This window comes from Pelobates fuscus, chromosome 2, assembly GCF_036172605.1.
Source record: "Pelobates fuscus isolate aPelFus1 chromosome 2, aPelFus1.pri, whole genome shotgun sequence".
Taxonomy (NCBI): Eukaryota; Metazoa; Chordata; class Amphibia; order Anura; family Pelobatidae; genus Pelobates; species Pelobates fuscus.
This window is the reverse complement of record NC_086318.1, coordinates 32,180,098-32,199,807: the sequence shown is the minus strand read 5'-3', so window position 1 is coordinate 32,199,807 and position 19,710 is coordinate 32,180,098. Positions and strand designations below refer to the sequence as shown.

At 42.6% G+C, this 19,710-nt stretch overlaps 1 protein-coding gene across 1 annotated transcript in view; it reads left to right on the top strand.

Annotated features, from left to right (window-relative positions):
• Window positions 1–19,710, top strand: part of LOC134586122 (tudor domain-containing 6-like) — a 55,971-nt gene that overhangs the window by 21,587 nt on the left and 14,674 nt on the right. The window contains exons 10-14 of the mRNA XM_063441632.1: window positions 7,952–8,056; window positions 8,458–8,565; window positions 12,470–12,571; window positions 13,153–13,257; window positions 13,461–13,571. Coding sequence (XP_063297702.1) covers window positions 7,952–8,056; window positions 8,458–8,565; window positions 12,470–12,571; window positions 13,153–13,257; window positions 13,461–13,571 — 531 coding nt within the window. The remainder of the gene's footprint in view (window positions 1–7,951; window positions 8,057–8,457; window positions 8,566–12,469; window positions 12,572–13,152; window positions 13,258–13,460; window positions 13,572–19,710) is intronic.

The window sequence follows — 19,710 nt, the reverse complement described above, 5'->3', positions numbered from 1 at the left end:
AGCGCCAAGGGAGTCCGGCGCTGGAAAAAGGTAAGTGCTGAAGACACACACACACTCTCATGAACAGACGCATACACACTAGCTAACAGACACACTCAGCGACAGACATACATACACACTCACTTACAAAACATACACTCTCACTGACAAACACACACTCACTAACAGACATCAAACAGACTCACTAACACAAACACACTCAGTAACAGACACACACAGTAACACACTCACTAGCAGACACACACTCACTGACACTAACACACACGCTAACACTCACAGTAACACTAACACACACAGTAACACACTCACAGTAACACTAACACACACAGTAACACACAGTAACACTAACACACACTAACACTCACAGTAACACTAACACACACACTAACACTCACAGTAACACTAACACACACACACACTAACAGTAACACTAACACACACACACACTAACAGTAACACTAACACACACACACACTAACACTCACAGTAACACTAACACACACACTAACACTCACAGTAACACACACACACACTAACACTCACAGTAACACTAACACTCAGAGTAACACACACACACTAACAGTAACACACACACACACACTAACACTCACAGTAACACACACACACACTAACACTCACAGTAACACACACACACACACTAACACTCACAGTAACACACACACACACACACTAACACTCACAGTAACACACACACACACACACACACACACACTAACACATTTTTTTTTTAATTTAATCCCCCCAGCCTCCTTACCTTTTGGAGTGCTGAGGGGATTCCCTGGGGTCCAGTGGTGCTGCTGGGCTCCTGGAGGGGGGGGCGGTCACCCGGCGGGCAGGCAGGCTGGCGGGCGCGCGAGGGAGCACTTTCCCCTGAATGCTTCCTCTTCAGCTCCCTCGCGCGCCGCGTACTGATACCGGCGCCGGAAGATGACGTCATCTTCCGGCTCCGGTATCAGTGCGGTGCGCGAGGGAGCTGAAGAGGAAGCACTCAGGGGAAAGTGCTCCCTCGCGCACCAGCCAGCCTGACCGGCCGCCGGGTGTAAGCAGGGCCAGCCTCGGGGGGCCCGGAGGTGGCCGGCTCCTGGGCCCCCCAGGAGAAGAGGCTGGCCCAGAGCGTACATACCGGGTCGCAGGGGCGGCCGGGCCCCTTGGTGGGCCGGGCCCGGTCGCAGCCGCGACCCCTGCGACCCTGGTATGTACGCCACTGGGTTTTAGGGTGTCGTAGAACGTTACAGAGTAAAATACAGTGATAGCAAATTAAATTCTCTGGACTTTCGGCCTGGGTTGGCAGGCAGGTCCCTTAAATTGCAATCAATAAAATAACTTAATTATGTAAAAATATTACATAAATACGCACGTAGAATTTAAATATATATGCATATTTATATATTTGAAGTCTACGTGTATATTTATATAATTATTTATGTAATTTTGTATATGGACATATGAATAGTTTGTATTCTTTTTATTTATTTATATATACATAGATATATATACAATTTCATTCTAAGTGTATTTTGATATAAATATATATATATATATATATTAATATCAAAATACAGTTAGAATAAAATTTCGTATAGATATATATATTTTTTTAATTTTTATTATTTTTAATTTTTTTAATTTAAATTATTTATTATTCGTATTTTATAATAATATATATATACAATATATATAGTTATTATATATATTATATATATACGTGTGTAAATTAATTATAAGTGTATTTTTATATTAATATATGTACATATTAATATAAAAATACACTTAGTATGACATTATATATATGATATATACACATATATAATATTTTTTTGTAATTAACTTTCACTTTAAATTTTTTTATGATTTTACAGTTGCAGGGAGACTGCCTGTCAGCACAGACAGTCCCCCTGCAGGCAGAGACTAGGACACCTATTGTGACCATGTGGTCGCCCTGTTGGGCGATCACATGGCCCCAGGGGTCCTAAACCGCCATGGGGAGACTGTCTGGGCTGCAGGCAGTCTCCCCACACCGGGAGCACCGCCGATCGCCGCCGGGGAACGGCGATCGGGTAAGTACATTTTAAATTTAGGACGGTTCAGGACCGTCGTCGGTCGGCAAGGGAAAAATGCCGATGACGGTCCTGAACCGTCTAGCGTCCTCAAGGGGTTAAAAAAAACAAACATTTCCCTTAAAATAGTGCCATTGTTGCAAACATTTGAGAAATTGGGACATTCAGCGCTCCCTGTACAGTGCTGCTCTCTGTATAATACATGGCTGTGTGTATAATATCCTGGGACAGTCAGTGCTCTCTGTAAATACAGATCTGTTTGTGTATAATATCCCAAGACAGAGAGCAGCACTATACAGGGAACACTGATTGTCCCAGGATATTATACAGACACAGACCTGTATTATACAGAGAACAGCACTATAGTATTATACAGATAGCTGAGCATATATGTCCCAATCTCTAGACTACAAATACCTGTCAACAGCAGCTCCCAGATGCGTGTAACAGGGCTAAAGTGTGCGGCAGCTCACACAGATGATTTAGCGGTAAAGCGCACTCGCTGGCAGAGCCAAACTGGAAAGCAGCCCTGGAAAAAAAATGCATGCCATTCCTACATATATATATAGTACAGTGAGCACACAAGCTCACTGACATGCACAAATAGGCTCACTGACAGACAAAAAACTCTCTGACTCGCACACAGGCTTACTACAGACAAACTCACTTGTATAAACACAAGGCTCACTACAAAGAAGTTCAGGGACACACACATGCTCACTAAATAGAAGCTCACTGACACACACAAGCAGTACCATCTTAACAGTGTTAAGGGCCCCCGGGCAAAGCAGTGCACTGGGGCTCTTCCTACACAACAACTCACAGGAATACAAATTTTAATTATTGATAGACTGCTGAGTACATACACACAGTACACAAATACGAACACCGAGAAACTTCTGAATACACACACACACAGATGTTGCTGAATGCACACAGGCTGATTTTTACACTTACACACAGACTGCTGAATCCAACACACACACACACACACACACACAGACATACAGACTGCTGAGTCCTAGATACAGACACACACAGACTGCTGAGTCCATACACACACACAGACTGCTGAGTCCATACACACACACACAGACTGCTGAGTCCATACACACACACACAGACTGCTGAGTCCATACACACACACACATACTGCTGAGTCCATACACACACACACAGACTGCTGAGTCCATACACACACACACAGACTGCTGAGTCCATACACACACACACAGACTGCTGAGTCCATACACACACACACAGACTGCTGAGTCCATACACACACACACAGACTGCTGAGTCCATACACACACACACAGACTGCTGAGTCCATACACACACACACAGACTGCTGAGTCGAGGCGGCTCTAGACTTTGAGGCCTTAGGCGTAACTCAAACATGAGGCCCCACTAACAAAAAAGTGTCACATATACACATTGATGCATAGTACCTGTGTATGTGCCTGAGAGTGTGTCTGACAGAGAGTATCCTTGTGTGTGAGAATGTATGTCTCTGTGAGCATGTTTGCGTTTTTGTCTGAGACTGAAGTGTGTTGTGTGTGAGGGGGGTGATGTGAGAAGGAGGGGGGTGATGTGAGAAGGTGAGGGCGTGAGGCTGAGGGCGTGAGGCTGAGGGCGTGAGGCTGAGGGGGGTGGAGGGTGATGCTGAGGATGGTGAGGGGGTGATGCGGGTGGTTGGGGTGGGTGATGCTGAGGATGGTGAGGTGGTGATGCTGAGGGTGGTGGGGTGGTGAGGCTGAGGGTGCTGAGGCTTAGGGTGGTGGGGGGTGCTGAGGCTGAGGGTGGTGGGGGGGGCTGAGGGTGGTGAGGGGGTGAGGCTGAGGGTGGTGGGGCTGAGGGTATTGGGGAGGGTGGGGAGGCTGAGGGTGGTGGGGGGGGCTGAGGGTGGTGTGGGGTGCTGAGGGTGGTGGGGCTGAGGGTATTGGGGAGGGTGGGGAGGCTGAGGTTATTGGGGAGGGTGGGGTGGCTGAGGGTGGTGGGGGGTGCTGAGGCTGAGGGTGGTGGGGCTGAGGGTATTGGGAAGGGTGGGGAGGCTGAGGGTATTGGGGAGGGTGGGGAGGCTGAGGCTGGTGGGGGGTGCTGAGGCTGAGGGTATTGGGAAGGGTGGGGAGGCTGAGGGTGGTGGGGAGTGCTGAGGCTGGTGGGGGGTGCTGAGGCTGAGGGTGGTGTCGAGGGTGGTGGGGCTGAGGGTATTGGGGAGGGTGGGGAGGCTGAGGTTATTGGGGAGGGTGGGGAGGCTGAGGTTATTGGGGAGGGTGGGGAGGCTGAGGTTATTGGGGAGGGTGGGGAGGCTGAGGTTATTGGGGAGGGTGGGGAGGCTGAGGGTGGTGGGGGGCTGCTGAGGCTGAGGGTGGTGTGGGGTGCTGAGGCGGAGGGTGGTGGGGCTGAGGGTATTGGGGAGGGTGGGGAGGCTGAGGTTATTGGGGAGGGTGGGGAGGCTGAGGGTATTGGGGAGGGTGGGGAGGCTGAGGGTGGTGGGGCTGAGGTTATTGGGGAGGCTGACGTTATTGGGGAGGGTGGTGGGGGTGGGGAGGCTGAGGGTGGTGGGGCTGAGGGTATTGGGGAGGGTGGGGAAGCTGAAGTTATTGGGGAGGGTGGGGAGGCTGAGGGTGGTGGGGCTGAGGTTATTGGGGAGGCTGAGGGTGGTGGGGGGTGGTGGGGCTGAGGTTATTGGGGAGGGTGGGGAGGCTGAGGGTGGTGTGGGGTGCTGAGGCTGGTGGGGAGGGTGGTGAGGCAGAGGGTGGTGGGGGGTGCTGAGGCTGAGGGTGGTGGGGAGGGTGGTGGAGCTGAGGGTATTCGGGAGGCTGAGGGTGGTGGGGAGGCTGGTGGGGCTGAGGTTATTGGGGAGGGTGGGGAGGCCGAGAGTGGTGGGGGGTGGTGGGGCTGAGGTTATTGGGGAGGGTGGGGAGGCTGAGGGTGGTGTGGGGTGCTGAGGCTGGTGGGGAGGGTGGTGAGGCTGAGGGTGGTGGGGAGGGTGGTAGGGAGGCTGAGTCCAGACACACAGACACTCACACTCACTAAGCCTACCTGTCACTGGAGGCTGTTGCTGGGGGTCAGGCAGCCATCTTGCATCCTTTCCAGCATGGGCTGCTGCTTGTGTGCAGGAGGCGTGGCTTCGTTTGGGGGCGGGGCCTGTGCCGGGGAGCCTGTCAGTGCTCCCTCCAGCCCCAGACAGCCCCCAGCACCGCTCCAGCTGCTCTGCCCTGCATTCCCTCGGGCTGTCACACACTGTTACAGCCCCAGGGAATATAATTCAAACACCTAGCCAGCCGGTTGCTGGCATTTGGGGGGGGCACAGCATAATGTGCGGGGGGGCCATGGCCCCCCCCTAGTGACGCCACTGGTTCCGACTATATCTAGAGTGGCACCTATCCAGACACGGAGTCAAGGGATCCCTGACTTTAATCTAGGCAGTTGGGAAAGGAGAGACCTTAAAGTGGTACGCAATATATGTGGGTTCCTCAATGGCCTCATTTAAGCATTTATGTAGTACCTTCGAGTTAAAAAACCTACAAGTAGGGCACATTTTGTTAACTCAACTGATAAAGGAAAGATTGCAAATAACAGACTAACAAAATGCAAAGCCATGGTAACGCATTAATAGGAAGAAAAAGATTTTTTGCAATGCGATACATGATAATATACACAAACAAACATAAAGACTCTCTTGCATGTTTCCAGGAATTGTTGGAGGGGATGTGGTATGGAGGTATCTCATGCTCACATTTGGTGAGGTTGCCTGAAGACTAGTCCAATATGCAAGGTGTTCTATCAATATATAAAGGAACACAGTGAGCCCTCTTGGGCTTCTACCCTAGCCATATAAGAATGTCCCAAAGTAAATTTGTTATATATTATATTTTTAACATTAAAACCACTAATAGCGCAGAACTGAAAATACAAAGATACACTAAAAGTTCTCACATTTAAAGCAAAAAAGAGAAATTGAATATTGCTTTAATTTGGCCAAAAATGCCTCATGGATTTTTGGGGACATGAACCAATATACTTGAAGTATTGACCTTGATAATACTTGGACTTTAAAGGTTTGCGGGGAAGTGTTAAGGGGGGGGAGGAGGGGGGGATTTAAAGTCACATGGTGCAATATTCTATCTAATACTGATACACTACTGGATGAAGAGAAACTTGTTACAGACACAGTTCCAGTTTTCTATTTGTTACTATGTTATGTTTTGTAACTTTGCTTTGTAAATGATGTTATTACATGGAGAGCAGAAATTGTATTGTTTGTTCAAGATTTGTATAGTGAAACTTCATGTATCCTTGTTCATGTGTCACTATATTGAAATGTCAATAAAATTTACAGATTTAAAAAAAAATTCAAAAAAATAATTTGCAATTTAAGAAAGTAAATTAAATGGCAAGAGTGTGTAGTGTCAGGCGGCACTCAAAAGCACAGGAAGGTATTGTCATGTATTAAATATTATATTGACCCAGCGCCGATATCGGATGGACTGGCCCACTCGTCCAGTGAATAATCTGTCTGATATGGGGTAATTGGAGACACCAACCAAGGGCAAGAGCCGACTTACCAACAGTGCGAGCCGAGAGGCATCTGCTGACAGAGGGTACCTTGAAAGCCCTTCTGGGTGACCCTTGCTGCAACATCGCAGTAGGCATCTCTGCGTTCAAGGAAGAGACCAGTAGAGTGTCAGTACACCTGCCCATGACATCCGTGTCGCTGGAATAGAACAGGAGCTGACTGCGATGCGACCAGGCCCAGATTCTGTTCCACATGGCGGCAATGGAAAATCGGAGGCGGTGTAATAACGCATAGGTGCATAGCATATACTACCCTGTGAAACTCCACTTTCACCTAATATCTTCTTCTCTGGGTAGACGGCTCAGCATTTGCTTTAGCATAGCTGCATGTAATAACATTGATTATAAAACACTTAATCCTACTGTTAATACTACTGGCTACTATGTCGGCTTGTTGTTCAATATTGTATTGTTGTTATTGTACTTAACTTTTTGACTGAACAATGCCTACATACTTTTTGGATTAAGAATTAAGATTTACAAAAAAATAAATCATATAATAATTGTCAATTTCTTCGGAACTATGCAGTGCAGATTTGGGAGACCATGCTCCAATAAGATTTATTTATTTAACAGTTTTACGGAAGATATACTTATACAAAAGGATTTGATGACCCTGCCTGTGGTATCTAATCTCCTGCAAGATACTATGCAAGAGAGCCTTTAAACGTATAATCTACAGGTTGTGAGAAATGACAAAAAATATATTATATTCCTGGTAGACTGATATTTGGGTTCTTTTTATTTCTCCAGTATATTTTTCAGGCTACCGTAGGCAGGTCATAACGTAAGGATGTTCTTGCTGTGGTCTGACCCACAATCAGTAAATTTCTTAATGGTCTTCTAGATGAGTTGTACTGTTAATCTAGTGAAAATAAGCATGGATTTGTTGCCAGATTAATGTTTAATTCTGTTATTAACGTTTAACTACTTCATTTTGTAAATACATTGTGTACTTTTAAGTAAAGCGGGCAAAAGGCTATTTGTAAAAAGTGTAAGCTTGACCGCTTTGTTGAAGTAATTATATCCAGAGTTTGGGTTATCTTATTTTTCCAGACGTTCAAGTGGCAGTCATAACAAGTGGGATGTATTCGCTCATTTCTCACAGGACAGGTAGCATTGAAAAGGTTAAAAAAAACTAAATACAGTTTTGGATATATGTGGTGAGAGGGCTGTGGCTCGTTTTTGAAGGATTGCATTAAATTCTTAATCCCTCCATGAAACAACTTTTTAGCATTCCATACAATTTAACCTCGGGTCCTCTGCAATAACTATACGTTTACTTTCAGACTTATTGGAATGCACAGAGAATCCAGCGTCAGTGGATGATTCGGACAATGTTTGCAATAGTGATGTCTGTTATCCAGAAGCTGGTTATCAAGTCTTTGATCAAGGTTAGCCTGATTTTGTTTACAGCATACATTTTCAGTCAATTTCCCCTTATTGCTGAATATAGGATGGAATACCTAAACTTGCTATTTAAAGGGACCCTATAATCACCAAAACAGCTTTAGCTTAATGAAGCCATTTTGGTGTATAGATCATACCTCTGCAGTTTCACTGCTCAATTCTCTGCTACTTGGGAGTTAAATCACTTTGTTTATGCAGCCCTAGTCACACCCCCTGCATGTGACTTTCACAGCCTTCCTAAACACTTCCTGTAAAACATCATCTAATGTTGAAACGTTCTGTATTGCAAATTGTGTTTAATTTAGAATGCCTTCTATCTAGCTCTGTTAATTGCTTGCTAGACCCTGCAGGATCCTCCTGTATGTAATTAATTTCTTCTTCCCAGATGTACAATTATATACAGAGAGCCACCCACCAGTTGGTGATATGGACATTGTGTATACAAGTAAAATCTGTGATCATGATGGTGATTTGGAAAGAGCAGAACATCAGGGTAAGTCTTGTTCAATCCATCTTATCTGGGCTATATTGTTATATTGAGGGTCTCTCAAAACAAGAAATATTAGAGATGAATACACAGAAAAATGGGCAATGAATCTACTTTTAGAATTCTTTTTACTATTAAGAAAGTGTAGACTATTTACTCTAGAGGGGACATTTTTTTATTTTTTATTTATTTTTTTAAATGGTGATTTTATAAAATTATACAAAGGCACTACAAACCTTTCTGGTGACCAGTTCATAGACAGAACTGTATGATTAACCCCTTAAGGACACATGACATGTCTGACATGTCATGATTCCATTTTATTCCAGAAGTTTGGTCCTTAAGGGGTTGAGTACATGTACTCAGATGCACAGTCTAATGAACTACGACATACAAACTTATACTTGTGTAATTAAAGTGTGCAGTAGTGAATTCACAAATGAACGGCAAAATATAGGCAAAAATAGAATAGTTCATAGACAGAACTGTATAAAGGATAGTCCACTACTAAAATTAGAGGAAAGAGTTCAACTACAATAATTGAAACACCTCAAAAATACAATCCTGAAATAATTCCCTTTAAAATCTTAATATGTGGTTGACACGTGCATATGTATTAAAAGAGATCACTTGAAATATAGTTTCTTTGCCTTTTATTTCAATCGCATCGATAGTGGTACATGAAAATTTGAAATTTGTTTGTGTCTTTTTTTTTTTCTTGGGGAAGGAGGAAGTTATCTCAAATTGATGTTATGGGATTTTTACTAAATACCAACTTGAAATAAATTAAACCCAAACTGCACAATATATACGCCTTTTAAATTGTCAAATTATAAAGCTAAACTGAATAATCTTTTGCCATTCATTTGTGAATTCACTACTGCACACTTTAATCACAGAAGTATAAGTTTGTATGTCGTAGTTCATTAGAGTACATGTAATTTAATCATAAAGCACATTTAGTTTTGATTAAACAAGCGAAGAAAAACATTACTATTGATGACTGATGGCATCCAACACACTAGTTTTCAGAAGTGAGAATTGACAAAAAAAGACTGTCTGGGAAACTCCTGATCTCTTGTATATTTCGAGGTTTCCTAATTAGAATAGTAGCTACGATCTCGGAGAAGTAATCACACAGACACACACACACACAGTGTATTCAAACTACTGATCTTTAATGGGAGAACAAAGGGTATGTATACAGTTTAGGCAAGAAGTAACTAGTTTCATATAGCATTCCTGTAATTAATCAGTCATGCGACCTCAGATCGTTATTGCTTAGCAGAGTCCTTAGGTTTTGTGGAAGTAAAAGAATTTGATATCTGCTGCACGTACACAATAACTTCTTATCCTTGAAAAACGATTGAAACTAGTAGTACGAGACAAGATGGAGGGGCATAGGTTTATATCTTTCACAAGACTGCCATGGTTTTATTGAACCCTTGGTAGACTTCTCCATAAGCTAATTTAGTCTTTGTTATACCTTATCATAGAGATGAAACTATAGGGTTAAAAGGATCCTCTAATTTTAGTGCATTGTAGAATAATGAAAAAAATAAGTAAAAACAAACAAAAGAAAAAAGGACTTTCCTTCAGTTTTTCTCGGTGCACAATTTAGTGGGTCTGCCTGCAATCCCCTTTCACAACAGGGGCATGATTATCCCACAAAGTCTGCTCAACTGGAGTTTGAAGGGTGTAAGAACAGTTACACTGATCACTTAGGATGGGCAGTGTGAATTTACTGGCAAATCCTTGGCTTGATTCTCCCAGGACCCAATCCTCTTGGGACTCCTGTACTGTTGAGACTGATTAACCGCTCTCTGGGCAGATCTGCAATAACAAGATCCTGCAGTTCTAAGCCAGTCTTACCCCTTAGAGTTGGTTCAGATTATGCAATGAATCCTCGTCTTTGCAATGTTGTAATGTTGCTTTTAAAAGTAAAAAAGAAAAGTCAAAATGTATAAATTGTATTCTAATAACACATGTAGGGCTGTTTGAATCCATGTGGTAACAGTAAGAACTTTCCCAGGGGGATATAACATGTTTGAATCATTTTGGGCAGATATCTATGGCCTAAGAAGCTAGTGAAATTAAAAAAGGCAAATAACAGATTCAGGAGAAAGAAAGGGTCCACATAAGTGCAATTAAAAAATAGTGGTAGCGGAGGCGGAGCTTAGCAGGCAAAGCGGACGGTCGCATGGTAGCGGGGCTCCCGACAATTGAGCCAACAAACCCCTTATACAAACGAGCAAACACAACCCAACTCCGCTCCAGATACCCATCGAGACCCACACATCCTCAATGGGTCGAAAAACGAAAAAGGCGAAAGCCGAAAACCCCCGACAAAGCATGGATATCAGGGCGCTGTGGCGGCAAGCACAGGCCGCAACCGGAGCGCACATGGCGGCCATGCATGGCGGATGCTCCGATTTTTCGGATGGGACGTCTGAAGGAGAGGATGGGGACCCCCCACAGCCCCAGACCATACAGGTACAGGCGCTGGTACAGGCACAGCCACCCATGAAAGCACCCACCCCAGTGACTATGGAGGCTTTAGGGGAACTCATGGCAGACCACCATAGAAAAATAGCTGCAGATGTGGCCCTACTTAGAGAGGATTTTAAACTCATCACAGCCAGGCTGGGAGCTGTGGAAGCCACCGCCAATAATCACACAACACAGATTGCAGAATTACAAGCGGCAGTACATAGCCTAAAGCAGCAAACCCTGCTCCATGAGCAGCTACTTGCCTCCCAAGAGGATAAACTTCGCCGTAACAACCTAAAACTTAGGGGAGTCCTGGACTCCGTCCCAGAGGCGGAACTACCACATCTGGCCAGAAGGCTTCTCACCACACTAGTGACCCCGAAAGCAGCCAAGGCAATCACCCTCGATAGCATATTCCGCCTACCAAAGTCAGCGAGAGCCCCACCAACCGCCACAGGGGACCTCATAGTCCGGTTTCAGTCCATCAGTGACAAGCAAGCAATCATGGCAGCTGTTAGAGGCCAACCAACACTTACCTTTGAGGGGATGACACTTTCCTTCTTCTCTGATCTCTCAGGGGGGACATTGGCGTGGAGGAGATCCCTGGGCCCATTCACATCCCTCCTACGACAACACCAAATCCGGTACCGCTGGGGACCAGGGCACACCCTTCTGGTTGAACGAGGAGGCAGCTCTCACATAGTCCATAACATGCAGGAGGCCACGGAGGCACTAGGACTATTGAACCTCCCCATGACTGCACTCACCACAGCGACAGACACGGCTGGATCCACGCGCCCACTAGGGAGGAACGCAGCCGCCGCGGATTTCATGAACACCCATGCATGGCGAATCATTATGTTTCAGGACCAAACTTTAGGTTACCTATAATATGCTGACAACTACTGCCCCCCACAGCCACATCAGCTACACTCATCATATGCCGCAGCTATGCGCCCTGCAAATGTTATTCTCACATTGTTTTACTGTCATATGTCAAACGATTGACAACTTAATTAATGCCAATGTTATTTCTAGCTTATTCCAACATTTTTAATGTTTTTAGTTTTGCGAGAGATATCATAAAGCAAACCCTCTCACAAGATAGTTAGCTGGTTTCTGCTTATTTACAGTAGACGTACTCGACGACCAAGTATTCACTTACATCCACAAAAATTTTTCAAGAAATCTGTATACCATGACACTGTTATCTCATGTTAAAATTGGGCTTGTAACGCTGTCATGACGCAGCAAGCTTGTTCTGTTCATTATTTGCACAATAAAAATAAAGATTGACAAAAAAAAAATAACAGATTCATTGTATCTTATTGTCAAATCTTTTATTTGTATAGCTTTTTGGATATTTTTTCTTATTGGATGTAAAAGCTGGAGTGTTTGATAATAGTGGCTTTCTTTTTAGATGTCTTTGAGTACACCGCATACCCGGAGATACCTGGCAGCGAGACCATAGAGAATGACTTTAATATGAGCAGTAGTGCAGAACACGATTTAGAAGCCCAAAGTAAGTTTAATCCACAGCATATTATTTCCTGCATCTAAATCGTTCTCCTCACATCTGTGTTGAGGTAGTCCAAGTATATTTCAATCCTCAAATGAAGTTTTTGATGAGTAACCATTTCTTTTATTGAACTTCTACAGTTGAAAAGGAATTGTACATTTAATGAAAGTGGGGAGGTGCGAGGGGCGAATTAAAATAATCTGCTCCTTTTATGAACCATTTGTAGTTTCAACAGCTTATTAACCCCTTAAGGACCAAACTTCTGGAATAAAATGGAATAATGACGTGTCACACACGTCATGTGTCCTTAAGGGGTTAAAGTACATGCAAGACTGACCGATTACTATTCCATAGAACTTGTGAACATTGTATATTGGTGTTAAACAGGCAGAGCCTGCTGTGTGAAAGAATCCAATACATGCATTTGTTTATTTTTTCTTCTTCTTTAATGTTTTTGCTTTACTTTAAACATGTTTCTAACATAGTTCTGGGGATGGACTTCTCACATTTTGCACACTTGCCCCCCCCCCCCCCCCCCCCCTCCCCCTTTAAAATAATGCTGCGGTTATTGTAATTGCTTTCAGAGTTACCAATATGTACAGAAAGTCTAGCAACTGTGGATGCCTTGGATAATGTGTGCACAAGTGATGTTGATGAGCCAGAAGGCCGTGATGTCATTCACAATCAAGGTGAGCTGCTTTGATTTTATTGCCCCTTATGTTAATTACTTTACCCTTCGTGTTTACTCCTTCAATGTTAGATATACTAGTCTGCCAATAATGAAAGTATTTAGAAAATTGGGCATTCTGTTTTTTGTTTTTTTTTAATATTTAATTTTTTATAAAGCACTGCAGTTATTTTTTGCACAATATTCAACTGTAATTTTTTTCAGGTGTAGAAGTATGCATTGAGAGCCCAGCACCAGTTGATAGCGCTGACAAGATTTACATTGGTGATGACTCTGATCCAGAAGGTTGGGACCTTGAAGGGGCAGATAATCAAGGTCAGTTTAGTTATATATGGTTATTTTGTGTGTTTTGTCACACTCCCCAACAATGCAGGGTTGAAGAGAGTCCTTGCCATTTTCTGACCCTTAATCAGTGAGATTCCATTGGATTAGTTTGGGCTAAGGTAACATCTCCAGGACGTACTTGAAAACCAGAGTAATCTGAATGTACCTTTCCTGGTTAAATACTTTGTTGTTATTATTATTATTATTAAAGGGACGCTATAGTCACCAGAACAACTAAAGCTTAATGTGTTTACATTGCCCCTAGGGACCCCTCCAAGTGGCCACTCCTCAGATGTGTGTAGTGGATGCAGTGTTTGTGTAGTGTGCGTGTGTGTGTGTGTAGTGGATGCAGTGTTTGTGTAGTGGATGCAGTGTGTGTAGTGGATGCAGTGTGTGTGTAGTGTGTGTGTAGTGGATGCAGTGTGTGTAGTGTGTGTGTAGTGGATGCAGTGTGTGTAGTGGATGTAGTGGATGCAGTGTGTGTGTGTGTAGTGGATGCAGTGTGTGTTTGTGTAGTGTGTGTGTGTAGTGGATGCAGTGTGTGTTTGTGTAGTGTGTGTGTGTAGTGGATGCAGTGTGTGTTTGTGTAGTTTGTGTGTAGTGGATGCAGTGTGTGTTTGTGTAGTGTGTGTGTAGTGGATGCAGTGTGTGTGTGTGTAGTGGATGCAGTGTGTGTTTGTCTAGTGTGTGTAAAGTAAATGCTGTATATACTAAATGCAAAGTGTTTATTTGTGTAGTGTGTGTACATATAATGAATGCAGAGTGTGTGGGTGTATTTGTGTAGTGTGTGTATAGTGAATATAGTGTGATTATATAATGCAGTGTGTGTTTGTATAGTGTTTGTGTAGTGTGCATTATATAAACACACTGCATTATATACACACACTATACAAACACACTACACAAACACTGTATATAATGCAGTGTTTGTGTAGTGTGTTTATATAATGCAATGTGTTTGTATAGTGTGTGTGTGTGTGTATATAATGCAATATTTTGTATAGTGTGTGTGTATATAATGCAATGTGTTTGTATAGCGTGTGTGTATATAATGCAATGTGTTTGTATAGTGTGTGTGTATATAATGCAATGTTTGTATAGTGTGTGTGTATATAATGCAATGTGTTTGTATAGTGTGTGTTTGTATAGTGTGCATTATATACACACACTATACAAACACACTGCATTATATACACAGTGTGTTTGTGTAGTGTATGTGTATATAATGGAGTGTGTGTGCGAGGGGGCATTTTTTATAAAATTATTTTATTTTTTAATATTTAATTATTATTTATTTTTGTTGTCCCCCATCCCTGCTTGTTACTTGGCCCGGGAGGCGGGATATAGCAATCCCTGGTGGTCCAGTGGCATTGGCTGAGCTGTCGGGGCACCGGCAGCAAGCGTTTACTTACCTCCCAGCAGCTCCCCAGTGTAAGTCTCGCGGCCAGCGTGCTGCGCGGAGCGTTGCCATGGTAACCTGTGGCAACGCTCTGACGGCCGCGGGTTTCGCGAGATTTACACTGGGGAGCTGGAGGAACTGCTGGGAGGTAAGTAAACACTTGCCGCCCCCCGGACCGCCGGGCTTGTAATGAGCCTAGCGGTCCTGTTATATATTATCGGCAATATCAGTATCTGAATTGGCCGATACCGATATTGCCGAAAATACCGAATATCGCCGATAATATCGGTAAAACCGATAATCTGTCGATCCCTACTACTGTTGAGCCTTTCAATTGTATAGATTAGATATTTTTTTTTTATATTTCTTTATTGGATTCAGAAACATGAGAGGTTTGATAACAGTGGCTTGTCTTGACTTTCTTTTTAGATATCTTTGAATGCCTGGAGATACCTGGCAGCGAGACCATAGAGAATGACTTTAATGTGAGCAGTAGTGCAGAACACGATTCAGAAGACCAAAGTAAGTTTAATCCACAGCATAAGTCTTTCTCCTTACATTTCTCCTTTCTCTTTACATCAATGTTGAGGCCGTCAAGCATATTTCCATCCTAGAATTAGAGGACCACTATAGTGCCAGGAAAACAAACTCGTTTAGTCCTTAGGTCCCCCCCTCCCACTGGGCTGAAGGGGTTAAAACCCTTCAGCCACTTATCTTTATCCAGCGCCGGGCTCCCTCGGCGATGGTGACCTCTTATCCCCCTCCGACGTCAGCCCCCTAGTGGAGCAGAATGTGCATTCACACTGCCTATAGGAAAGCATTACTAGGAAGACAGCCACTAGAGGCTGGACTAACCCTGCAATGTAAACATAGCAGTTTCTCTGAAACTGCTATGTTTACAGCTGCAGGGTTAAAACCTGGGTGACTATAGTGATCCTTTAAGCTTTTGAGAAGCAACCCTTTCTTATATTGAACTACTATAGTTTGAAAAGGAATTGGGCATTTAATCAAAGTGGGGAAAATGTATCTGAAAGCAAAACAAAAAGAAAATCCCCTGCTGATTTTATAAACTCATATTTGTAGTTTCTGTAGCTTATTGGAAAAAAACACGCGAGACAGATTACTCTTCCATTACATAGTTACATACATAGTTAGATAGCTGAAAAGAGACTTGCGTCCATCAAGTTCAGCCTTCCTCACACCTGTTTTTTGCTGTTGATCCAAAAGGCAAAAAAAAAACAAAAAACAAAAAAAAAAACCAGTTTGAAGCACAATTTTGCAACAAGCTAGGACAAAAAATTCCTTCTTGACCCCAGAATGGCAGTCAGATTTATCCTTGAATCAAGCAGTTATTACCCTACATTGAAAGATTATATCCTTTAATATTCTGTCTTTGCAAGTATGCATCTAGTAGATGTTTGAACATCTGTATGGACTCTGATAAAACCACTTCTTCAGGCAGAGAATTCCACATCCTGATTGTTCTTACAGTAAAAAAACCTTTCCTTTGCCTCATTAAACCTGTAAACATTTTCCTTAGATGTAAAACAGGCTTTAAGAAAAGCATATGTCAATATATGAATTCTTCTCAGTTAATGACGCCTACTGAAAACATGATTAATGACCTCCGTAGGTGACACTGATATTAAAATATGAGCTTTTAATCATTTTAAGAAGAAAAACGTAATTATATAACATGAGCCAAGCCAGATGGTTAGAAAATAATGCAATCTTGTATCTGTCATGACCGGTTCACTTTAAGCAATACCTACACTTACTATATGTCATGTAATCATGACTGTTAAACTATTCACTTCCAGACCAGCCTGTGTGTTCAGTACCTCAAGCTGAAGTGGACAACACTGACCGTGTGCACATAAATGATATCTGCGATCCAGACACTGGTAATCTAGAAAGCGTTGCTAATCAAGGTGAGTGTAGTTTTGTGTGTTTTTTCTTACAAATTGTAGGAATAGTAGCACAGTAGGACTGTTTAAAATGTGGAATATGTTAAATTATTAGACTGTTCATTATGGTCACAAAAGAGCCAAACAGTGAGCAGGCTGAGCTTTTTCTTTTTCCTTTTTTTTTTTTTTTTGTCATCTCTTTTTGGACACTCCAATCACGTAACACTGTAGTAGTGCTGGTTCTGTGAAACTGACTCTAAACTTGTTTAATCCTACCCATATTCATTATAGTGAACTCTTCAGCACTCAGACCTCACCCCTTCACCTTCCCTCTGAAGGCATTTATTAAAGCATAGCTTTACCATTTAGCTTTTACAGTAGCTGTTCTGTGAGTGAATGCACAGAGCACTGTCCCGTCGTGACTCGGTGTACTGGGATGGAGTCTGGGTGCCGCAGAGTTCACTAAACTAAAATGATTCCTGTCGCGTCCCAAACTATTTATACTCTTTTTTTTGAAAGAGCATGGAATTTCTTCTTCACATTGTGCTATCAAATGGGAGAAAACCTGTTTAAAAATACAAACACAGGCGGTCCTCTTGCACTCACAACATAGCAACCACAGTGCTCAATGCCGGTGTCAAACAGGTTTTCCTTGCGTGGGGAAGCTTCACCAAGCTGGGCAAATCAAAGAAGAAATGAAGGACAAACAATAACACCCATGTAGATGGTTCTGAAATGGGGTTGAGGTATATGTTCATATTTTACATTAAATACTTTATATCTGTGTGATCTGAAGTATTAACTCAATATGGGGTGAATTTAAAGTGATTTAACTTTTTTCATTAGAGGTTCACTTTAAAGGGTCACTCTAAGCTCCTCATAAAAACCTTGCATGCTACCAAAAGTGATGGTATACAGATTGGTCAGAGCTTTCTCTCAACACCCGACAGTGTCTCAGAAGCAGTTTGGAAAAAAATCCCCTCCAGTCTAGGCCTACTCCCTGGAGCGGTCTGGCAGGAGTTCTGGGTTTTTGTTTTAACTACCTGGAAAACATTGACTATTTTATTTAGATTTTTTATTTAGATTTTTTTTTGTTATCCTACTTCTTCTGCAGTGCCATTTTTCTGTATAAAGAAGGTTTGACATTGAATTATTTTTCCTAATATTCTTTATTAGAATGATTGCAGTCAGGGCTGGAACTTACTTTTGGTTCCTTTTTCTAACTATATGAAACCAAATATATCCTACAGTTTCCTACCTTGAAATAGCTTTCTAGAACTATACCACGAAAGCAAATTCAGTAACTTCATTTACTTTTAGACTTGAGCACAGAAAGCCCAGCAGCTGTGGTTGGCACGGACATTGTGTATTCGAGTGATGCCTATGATTCGGAATATGGTAACATAGAACAAGCAGATAATCCAGACTTGCCAATGTGTACTGAAAACTCTGCATCATTTGATGATACTGCATACACGAGTGATGTGTGTAATCCAGTAACTGGGGTGGATTGTAAAGGTTAGTACACTTTAAAGCATTTCTGCTCTTGCATGGATTCTCATTGTCCCACAACAATACAGGTTCTAAAGAAATCCAGCCTTGAGCTCAAGCATTTTGTCAAACTTTAAAATACATTGTTTTACAGTTGGTTAAATTCACTACTCCCTTTTTTTATATACATATCATTTATTCTAAACAAAACTTTGCATGGCAATTTTTTTAAATGTGCTTTTGTTATCTTCAAAGCTGAAGCCGGTCCCGTGATAAAACTGATTGGCAGAGCTTAGTTGTGTTAAGAACACAAACATCAAGTTCTCCCTCATGCTGACCTTTCTCTGCTGATATCACTCCCCCTTATTTAAAGGGGAATAATGTCTGGGAGGGCAGATTTAAGGAAGGACAAGGGGGGGATCATGCCAAACAATCGCCTGCCTGTTTCCAGTAGACTGTACATGCAGACAGACGCCAAACATGCACAGAACTGAGATTAGACAGCCGATAACTCTTGCACTAGGCTGGTTAATGACACTACCAGAGTGTGAGTTATACCGCTGACAGCAGAGGGGTATAACTGTGTACACGAAGCACTTCATAGCGAAACGCTGCTCATACAGACACCAGGCACCACCATGACTTCAAATCAGTGAAGCGGTCATGGTGGCTTGAGTAACACTTTAAGAATATTAGAATGGAGAGGTAAGAGGGATCGGAGGCAGATAAATATTAGTACCTCACAATCCTGACTATCCCAAGACTAGAAAGCAACCCAAAGATAAGTAACTAATAAAACATAACATTTAATAAATTTAATATATAAAAAAAATTATGAAGTATACAACTCGTAATTAATCATAACCTGCTAGCCAACACCAGGCTAGCAAAACCATCAAATAATGTAAACCAGTAAGAAAAATCGAAACCTAATAAAAATATCAAACGACCAAGCAAGCCGAAGCAGAAAGTAAAAGTATACTTCTCTGGCAGACAAATTAAATGAACGAAAAAGAGACACTAACAACTAGTGGAAACATATGTGGTATAGGTAACAAATTGGTATCTACAAGGGTGAAATGCCTAAGAAATAGAGCACATCGAGGAGAGGAAGGGATAACTTATAGCTCCAAGTTGTTCCCTAACGTGCCTTCGTGGGCACCCCTTAAAAAATTCTGACTCCTACCCGTTCCCTCCACATAGTTGTCTGATAGTAAAATAAAATAAAAGTAAATAAGGTGAAGGTATAATAAAACCATAGATTGGTGGCTTATCTATAGAGTCATAATTAACTTGCAGCATCATCCCTAATCTAGCCGCCAACCACTACACT